The sequence below is a fragment of the Leptodactylus fuscus genome, chromosome 1 (assembly GCF_031893055.1).
Source record: "Leptodactylus fuscus isolate aLepFus1 chromosome 1, aLepFus1.hap2, whole genome shotgun sequence".
Taxonomy (NCBI): domain Eukaryota; kingdom Metazoa; phylum Chordata; class Amphibia; order Anura; family Leptodactylidae; genus Leptodactylus; species Leptodactylus fuscus.
This window is the reverse complement of record NC_134265.1, coordinates 110,779,470-110,789,385: the sequence shown is the minus strand read 5'-3', so window position 1 is coordinate 110,789,385 and position 9,916 is coordinate 110,779,470. Positions and strand designations below refer to the sequence as shown.

Here is a 9,916-nt window from a genome sequence, read left to right as displayed (position 1 = left end):
CAGATCACCTTGAAGTAAATGGGAGCTGAGCTGCTGTAATGTTGCATGGTCAGCATATAATGTATGGAGCCTTCTTCTTCAGGAACTGTATAATAACGAAAATCGGTAGTTGTCCTGAACAGCTGATCAGAGCAGGGGCCAGGTATTGGCCACTCACCACTGATCAGGCTGGAAAACCTCTTTAATAAAACCCTCAATAAAACATGTATTTCCCATTTGATGCTGAAACCATGAGATCTTCATGAAAATTATATAACTGTTTTATTTTCTTTTTGTTTTTTACAAAAATGTGCAACATTTATCTTCTCATTTAGAATCTTGTAATTTATCTCAAATTCCTCTCAAATACACTTTTCTTTTATGTTACAAACATCACATTCTGTAATAAAAAAAGATGGACCTTAAAAGAAGGCAAAGCCTGTGAGCTCCAGCAACCCCACCAATACAAAAGTCCCATTTTCAGCACCAAGGGTGGAGCTGCAAAACACTTCGATACAGTCTTTATATCCAAAATCAGCTGTAAACCTAAGAGTTAAACTCTTGAACTGCGCAACGGTATCCGCTACATGACTTTTTGGGTCTAATGTAATGTTTTCCAGCGCCCTGACCCTCTCCTCCACAACCAACAGTCACCTGGGTCTGTGTATAGAACTGGCATACTGTAATACAATGGTTTGGCTATTGGCAGCAAAAGCAATCCACATGCCAGGAGCTGTAACATGCAAGCACAATCTGGTGGGAATCAAATGCAGACTTTTCAGTTGGCAGATGGTGAGAAGCAACCGCTGAAGAATCTTTATATGTCCATGTAATCATCATCCTCATCTGTGTCGCTTTCCAGAGATGACTCTTGGCTTGAGGTGTCTAGGATCTCAAGAGCTGGCTGGCACAGAGTCTCCTTCTTCACATTGGCAGCAGACTGAGAAGACAGGATGACAGACTGTAGGAAGAAGAGACATGAGCTGAACATACTGGGTACATTGTTTCAGATCTTCACAATGACCCTAATCTCATAAATCTGGATGATAATGGATATCCATAACTACATCCATCCATCCTTATTTACCATTCCTCACCTTTAGTTTCTGTTTGGTTTCCTCTGAGATGCTGCCTTTGGGAGAAAGAAGGGTTGGAGTTGGAGGAGTTACGGTGATCTCTGGAGGGAATTTGGAAACACTTGAGGAGGGAATGAAAAGCTTTGGCACATGTGGGGGGACCCTTGATTTGTTTCGTGTACCATCCGCTTTGCTAGGCTGGATACTTGGTTCTGGAGGAGGAGCTGGTCTGGAGCTGCAAGCTGAATTGAAGAGAATGTGAGGATTATCAAGTATGAACAGGCTGAGAGTAATGCACTACAGAAGCTACACAGGATCAGCTGCCATAGACCAGCACTACACCTTACAGTACTTTGCCTTCCTACTTTATGCTATATAATAGACAGTGACTCTTACATTATCAGCTTACAGTGTAACTTGGGAGCTACTTTTCACAAAGCATAATGCTTAAATAAGAAGCGCTTACTATACCACAATACCTTCAAGTTGTACAGCAGTGCTGCTGGAAAAATGAAAGGTTCCTGAAAAGACTAAAAACTAAAAGTGGCACTGAAGAAGAAAAAAGCTGAAAAATAGGGATTCAGAATTGCTATATAAGTAGGGCCTTAATATTTTCTGTAAAATGTCCCATTAGGTGCAGTATAGTCGGCAACATAGTACTAAATTGCCATCTGAAAGCCTTATGGAAATGAGAAGGGGAAGAAAGGATATAGGTTAAGTCAAATATGGGACAATGTGAATATATGTAGGTTTGCCCTTTAGATTACCAGAGCTGCTGGGAAAACATGATCCTGGAAACGGACAGCTTTACAGTCAAGTCTAGGGGTACAGCCTGTAAATAAAGACAGGTAATCTGTGGCCTTGGTCTTCAAGGGCCATACATACTGGAATTACTGTTACAGAAGACATAAATGGTGATGGCAAAACGAATATGCCTTGGTTAAATATGGGGGCTACGCAGTGACCATTTCAAGATATTGGCAATAGTTTATTACATTAAAGCATTGTTCCTCAACCACTGGCTCAGGAGTCACATAGGGCTCCCAAGTTTCAGGAAACCCGAAGTAAATTTGTACCCTAGCAGCACCAAATGTGGCATGAGAGTAAGTACCAACACAGACAATAAGCAAAGTTACCAGCCATATTAACCAGTCATCTCTTTGGTCATTAAAAAGAATGTGTCACGAAAAAAAGACCTTTTTTTTTGTTTAAACCAAGTTTTATGTTAAATGTTTTATGTGTCCATCACATAACAATGGACTGATTTTTATCCATTGGAAGTAAACAGATTGAATGACTGTAGACATCTAGAAAACCACAAGGAATTGATACAGAAAGTATATTGTAGGATTGGATAACTTTTCATTACACAAACAATAACATTTGCTTGTCAATATTTGTCTGAAAATCTGTTTTCAGAGAGATTTTAATTGAGAGTAGGATGCGAAAACAGGAGAGGAAACTGCAGTAACGCTGAAAGACATTGCTGCAGAGTGAGGAACTGCTCCGCCAACCGTCTAAAGACAGCGAGTAGTCATTATCAGGATAAAAGACTGTGTACCCTCTGAAATCCAATGAGGCTCAAACACATTTAAACTGGCTCATAAGGTACAAAAGACTGGGACCACTTATGTAAAGTAATTATATATTCTGCCTTTGGGATGTTTAGAGACTGGCTTTGACATGTGAGGTACATTTGCCTTTAGTAATGGTGGCAATGTACTACCGCTGCTGTTTACATAGGTGTCTATTGATGGAGAGGTAGACAGCGCTATTATGTAATTATAGCTATGACTATAACATTAGATTACACGTTTGTCATGTACTGATATGAGACAGAATGATCTAAATCTCCCCAAGTTGCACCACTTATCTTGAATTTCTATCCAACTTCAGTTTCAAATTCATCATAAAAAACCAAACGACTTGTTATGCAAGCTTATCATATTTCCTAATCTAACGCTTTACCCCTCACATCTATATTATTCCCCAGAGCCTGATGTACTCTTCTGTAAATCTGTAAATACACAGCTTATTTGTGCTATTTGTCTCATAATAGATGGCTGACGCTAGGTTCGCACCAGCACTTGGAATGGAAACCTAATCCACTTAAAAAGCGGTTACCTTCGGAAACCCACAGACCCCATAGACCAGTGATTTTCAACCAGTGTGCCGCGGCACACTAGTGTGCCGTGACACATGGTCGGGTGTGCCGCGGGGAAAGTTCCCCAGACGCATGCCAAGATTGGCACGGGAGACCTATTTTGCTGGCACAGCAGCCAGTCCCCGTGTAAATGTAGACGGAGCGTCCCTTCACTGCTCTGCTAGCTAGAGCTGAGGTGTAGGACACGCCCCCTTCTCTCCCTGCCCACCAATCAGAGGTGAGCCTCTCACTGCACAGGATAAGGGACCTGCTGCTACATGTGAGGAGGAGCTCCTGCCGTCTGCAGCCCTGAATAGGAGAGAAGGAGAGGAAGCTGAACAAAGTGAAAGTAAAAGAAAACACCAGGTTAGTAACTATTCTTATGAATGTCAGGCATTTGGGGTTATTACTTTAGTTTTAGTAACTCCATGTGCCTCACATTAATAGCAATTAACCCCATCATGTCCCTCATATTAACTCCTGTGTGGCTCACATAAGAGTTAATAACATGTGTGACATATGGGGGTACTATATAATGAAGATATTTACTTAATTATCACCTCCATATGTCTCACATATCAGTATCCCTTATGTAAAGCACACAGGGGGTTAATGTGAGGGACAGGATGGGGTTCACTGCTATTAATATGAGGCACATTGAGTTGTAACCTGTAATATACATGACCAGACTTTTTATACACAACTGTGGATAAGAGTACAGACCTATACATTTCTAAGGACCCATATATACAGCCATTCTTTTTGTGGCTGTGTATCTGGGCCAAATTGAAGAGCTGAAAATTATAGAGCAGGTCCTATATCTGTCCTATACCTACCCTATATCTGTCCTATATATACCCTATATCTGTCCTATACCTACCCTATATCTGTCCTATACATACCCTATATCTGTCTGCATTTGTGGCCCTGTCAATTAATTTTTAATGTTTATATCAGTGAAAACCACATGCGTGCCACTTGTATGCAGAAGGCGTAAGGCTGAGGCCCCACGTTGCATAAACGCAGCGTTTTTGTTGCAGATTTTGCGGCAGTTTATTTCAACCAAAGAATCAACCATTATTATTATAAGAATCAACCATTTATTAACTATATGTATAATATGTACTGTTTTAGTGTCATTTTGTGCCATTTTGGTTGGTGGTGTGCCCCGGGATTTTTTAAGTGTAAAAAGTGTGCCGCGGCTCAAAAAAGGTTGAAAATCACTGCCATAGACTATAATGAGCTCTTCTGGGTTTCTGCCTGGTTAGGGCAGAAAATGTGGAGAGAAAAGCGTTGCTTGCAGGACTTTTCTCTCCGCCTTTTTAAAGCAGAATGGGGAACAGAATCCTCAGGATGAGACTGGGCTTAAGTGTGACCCTAGCTTTAAAGGGGTTGTCCAGGATAAAATAAAAATTAAAAACTCTAAACTAGGCCCCCTCCCTCCGCCAAAGTTCTAATTTATTTATTTTTTAAAAATAATTATCCAGATCGCCAGGGTAGTCATGTGACCGCCCCAGGAACACTTTCTGATAATCCAGTGACAGTGGCGTAACGATCGTGGTTGCAGGGAGTGCAACCGCAACGAGGCCCAGAGGGGTATGGGGGCCAACGGCCTGCTGGAAAAGGCCCAGGCCCTGGTCAGGGACAGCCTTGTTCCCCATCCGCTATACATATTGTTAATGGAAAGAGGCCTGACTGGGCCACTTTCCATTAAATGCAACCCCAGGGGATGTGTATAAAAATAAAAAAAATACTTATACTCACATGTTCTAGGCTGAGCACCCATTCCGGGGATCTTCCTGTGGTAAATGCTAAATTTTAGTGGGCTATAGGACCATTGATGATGTCATTAAAGGTCCTTTAGCCCACTAGGATATGATCAGATATGTGTGGGTGGAGCTTTACTGCTTTGTATAGGATAGTGTAGAAGCTGCTGGGAACAAGAATAATGAAAGGTCAGGAGGAGAGAAGAGAACATGTGAGAGCAAGAGGGGTACATGGGGGTGCAAGCTATTTGTGAGCAAAAGGGAGGAATGGGGGTGCAGGCTGTGTGTGGGCAAGAGGGGTATATGGTGGTGTAAGCTGTATGTGAGAGAGTGAAGAATGGGGGGGGGTTCAGGCTCTGGTGGGAGGTGGGCACTGTTAGCACATAATACTGTGTGGGGCCACTTTGGAGCATATAATACTGTTTAGGGGCCACTGTGGAGCACGTAATACTGTGTGGGGTCCACTGTGGAGCACATAATACTGTGTGGGGCCACTTTGGAGCATATAATACTGTTTGGGGGCCACTGTGGAGCACTTAATACTGTGTGGGGTTCACTGCAGATCATGTAATTTGTCCCAGTATTGTTTACATGCTGGGCGCTGCGCACTCACCATTTTCTTAATAATTGCAGTTGTGGGTACTAAAGTTGTACTCTTTCAAGTATCTGAGATATCACTTCAGCACCCGTAACCGCCACTATTAAGAATTCACTCTAGGAAGGGGTTAGGGGACCCCGGACAAATGTTTGCACCCAGGCCCACAAAACTTTATTTATGCCACTGTCTGGTGATGTTTTGTTTCCCAAAAAAGAATGCGCAAATACCCCACCCCCCTTCATACTTACCTGTCTTCAGTCTACTGTGCATGAAACGTCACTTCCTAAGACCCGGTTCACATCTGTATTCAGTATTCCGTTCGGGGAGTCCACTTGGGGCCCCCTGAACGATATACCAAACGTATTAAAAAGCGGTCAGCTAAGAAACCACACGGACCCCATAGACTATGCTGCTTGCAGTACTTTTCTCTCCAAAGGATTTGCACGGACACCGAGCAGAAACCATGCAGACCCCATTATAGTCTATGTGGTTTCTTAGCTAATCAATTTAGGAAAGCTGCTTGTTGTCAATCACTGACATCCCATCAGCAATAACACAAGCAGCTAGCCAAAATTAGTTATACTGTCCTTACACTCACTGAGAGCTGTGAGAAGTAAAAGACTCCTCTCTGTGCAGTGTGCAAGCAGGGAGTCTTGAGCAGTAGACCCATGTGTAAACATCCAGAAGCTGTGAAGAGAAACCTGTCCCTCCACTTCCTATATTCCATCTTGAGCTTGTTGGTTTCTGAAGACAGACTTTCTCTAGTACCAGGAAATTAGGAAGGAGACACCATGTGGCAGGAACTTTAGAAGTTTTTCAGCCAAAAAAAGCAACATTATTAAATAGTGTGCATTACATGTCCAGAATCCCATTAAACGAGACTAAGTTGTCTGCAGTTAGTGACCATTTAAAAATATGTTGTCCAGCCCTACTTTAAGAATAGTTGTTATTTTGAGGTGGAACTGGATTTACTCAGAATTTAAAAAAAAAATAATCTGTCTTCTTCCAAGGGTTGTGCGGTAAGGCAGCTTTGCTTCATTGAAGTGTACTGGACCGAGCTACCATGCACACTTTGTAGACATTTGCGGTGCTGTGTTTGGAAGAAAGTAGCCATGCTTTTGTAATCCCGAACAACCCCTTTAGTTTCCTATTTAGGAGTGCCCATTAATATCTCATTACCTGTTTCAGAGTGGCTGGAACTAGCAAAACTTGTCACTGCCTCTGGCTGCCACTGAGAAGAGTCTGATGCTGTTGTGACAGTTGCAGTTTTAGCTGATTGGCACAAACGTGGCTCATGATGAGGATATGATGTATCATCGATATGCTCTTCTTCTGCAGGAAAGATATACAATAAGGTTATTAAAAAGCAGAATACCAAACAATGTGGATTGGATAGGAGAAAAAGAAAAAAATTCTAAAGCACCAGCATGACAGAGTTTGAGACAATGATGGTATACACAAGCATAAATGATATCCAAAAACTTTACATAAAAAAATGTAAAAAAAAAAACAAAACAAAAAAAAAAAAACACCCCAAAAATGTGAAGGAAGAGAATGTACAATGGGTCTATACAAAAACTGAGGAGCTCCTGCTACATGGGATACATACCACGGTTGGCTTGTGACATAGTGGAACACACCCTGGGCCCTAGCCCTCGACCGCTCTCTGGTGGTGATGAGGACGATGATGTTGGTGTAGGTTTAGCCCTAAGCTGCTGCTCAGATAACCGCAACACGTTCTCAGAGCTGAATGTGGCCAGATTGAGAGGGGTTAACTGCACTGATACAGCAGGCAAAGGAAAAGCAATCTCACGGGGGTCCTTTGTACTCTTTGGGGTGCTGGGTGTGTCTGAAGGTTGCTGTGTAGGAGAGAATGCAAAATATTACAACTCCTGGCATAGTTAATGAGAGAGAGAGAGAAAAAAAAAAAAAGATTATATTATACTATTATATTATATTAAGCCCACATTGTGTGGTACTGATAACTGTGCTGAAAAAGGGAAAAATAGGCAAACTATAGAATAAAATTTGAAAATAAAAACTAGCCACCATAGTCAAACCTTTTTTTATATATACCTGATCTATCTATCTATCTATCTATCTATCTATCTATCTATCTATCTATCTATCTATCTATCTATCCTACACACACACACACACACACACACACACAGAGTATAGTACATTCCTATCGCATCCGTACAATATATGAATATACATGGCAGAATGACAGCTATTCACTTGCACACACATCTGCCCCACTTCTGAGCCTCTGCTCTCGCTGCTGTGACTCACTCTCCCAGCTATGACTGTCTCCTGAGCAGTGGCTGTTCCCAGATGGCATTGTGCCAGCTGTCTGGGAATCGTTGGGAATATATAGAGAGAAAAAAACAAAAAAACAGACAACTCTTCCCTCTTTCTTACATCCCTTGGTGATTTTGAGACAGGTTTCATATGTTAGGGCAGGAAAAGCATGTTCCAGTATAAGACAGGGGGCGCCATGGCAACAGAGAAACAGTTCTCTGAGAAATGGAAGTGTGTAAATGTTGCAGAGACTTCCTTGGCACATCTCATCTATGGCTACTTTCATATAATGCAATGTGCATGAGTGAGGAGAGGCCAGCAGGTGGAGGAGGTGAGATGGGTCCCCAGTGGCCATAACAGAGGGAAGAGAACCTGCAAACTATAGGGAGGGATGACATACAGCATATACTGTGTTATACAACAAATAATGGACGCCGAGGAGATAACCGCACTTGTACTAAAGGATTATTGTTGGAAGATATAAAGTTCTTTTTTTGTCAAGCTGATTTCTTTACATCTGTTTCTGGTAAAGCCTAATTACAATAAAATGGCCACTATTACAGCTCTCACTGCAGCATTCACCCAGCTTTCCTAGAAATATATCACTCCAAAATGGCTACATATTTGTTTTTCTACCACCTCGCAGTAGGGAACAACTAAAAGGCCTATTTTTACAGGCGAGTTTTAGAGGGAATGCTCATTAATCCATCCATTTATTACAGGGGTATTCTAGGACCTTAATATAGGTGACCTATACCTAGAATAGGCTATCAATATGAGATTGGTGGGGGTCAGACCTCTAACATTGCCAATGATCAGCTGTCTCATAGGAACAAGCCTCTAATATCCTCTGTCATCCATATAAATCTATCACAGGACAACTTTATGACAAGGCTATTGAAAAATGAAAGTTTTCCTTTTAGTCAGTTTCATAAATCTGCCACATGGTGTATAGTGTATTACAAATAAATTAGTTCTTGTGCACCTAGGCTTCTGCAAAAAACTGACTAAAGGAAGGTGCTAAGAATATGACTGGCGATCTGATATTAATAACATATTCTAAGGATAGGTCATCAATATTAAAGTCCTCAAATACCCATTTAACGTAACCCACAAAGTAAGATGGAAAATGTACTTGCTGACATAAAAAATATGACACCAAGAAGCAGTTGTTGAAAGCAAAGAAAATTTATATGTGTAAATGTTGGGCAGGGAGGCATACAGGTTCTCTGTGGTATCCTTTGGCACATTTGCCCACAGATGTTGCAGCTGGGCCTGTAGATCCTGCACACTTGTAAGCTGGCAATCCAGCAGGTCCCATTGGTGATAAATCTAGCAACTGGGCAGGCCACGGAAATGTTGCAAGCTCTGAGAAGACATTCTTTGGAAACCCTTGCGATGTGTGGAAGAGCAGTTTCCTGCTGAAAAATGCCAAGTGGATGACCTACAGTCAGAGGTAAGACATGTGGCCGCAGAATGTCGTGCACATACTAACAGCTCCGCAGTATCTCTCATATCACTACTAGGGGTGACTAATTGTTATTTGCAATGGCTCCCCAGATCACACCAGCAGATGGGGTAGTGCAGGGGTAGGGAACGTACGGCTCTCCAGCTGTTGCAAAACTACAACTCCCAGCATGCATACTGGCTCTGCTGTTCTGGGAACTCCCATGGAAGTGAATGGAGCATGATGGGAGTTGTAGTTTCACAGCAGCTGGAGAGCCAAAGGTTCCCTATCCCTGGGGTAGTGTGTCACTCTACAGCAAAGGCAGGATCGGTGCGCTCACCACAAGGTCTCCAGACTCTGGTCACCATCTGATCTCTTTTAATATCTCTCTTTTTTTATATGTAGATTGTGAGTCCTATTTGTACACTCACCGGCCACTTTATTAGGTACACCAGTCCAACTGCTCGTTAACACTTAATTTCTAATCAGCCAATCACATGGCGGCAACTCAGTGCATTTCGGCATGTAGACATGGTCAAGACAATCTCCTGCAGTTCAAACTGAGCATCAGTATGGGGGAAGAAAGGTGATTTGAGTGCCTTT

The 9,916-nt window shown here is 42.1% G+C and overlaps 1 protein-coding gene across 5 annotated transcripts in view; it reads right to left on the bottom strand.

The window, feature by feature from the left end:
- Positions 1-244: 244 nt before the first annotated feature.
- The window catches only part of CABIN1 (calcineurin binding protein 1), a 108,198-nt gene continuing 98,526 nt past the window's right edge, over positions 245-9,916 (bottom strand). For 4 of the 5 annotated variants that reach the window (XM_075275483.1, XM_075275500.1, XM_075275508.1 and 1 more), the window contains 4 exons: positions 7,172-7,421; positions 6,742-6,894; positions 1,077-1,297; positions 245-940 (listed from right to left, as the gene is read on the bottom strand). In XM_075275483.1, the coding sequence (XP_075131584.1) occupies positions 797-940; positions 1,077-1,297; positions 6,742-6,894; positions 7,172-7,421 (768 nt within the window). In that variant the 3' untranslated portion in view covers positions 245-796. The remainder of the gene's footprint in view (positions 941-1,076; positions 1,298-6,741; positions 6,895-7,171; positions 7,422-9,916) is intronic. The other variant, XM_075275492.1, reaches the window with a different exon arrangement.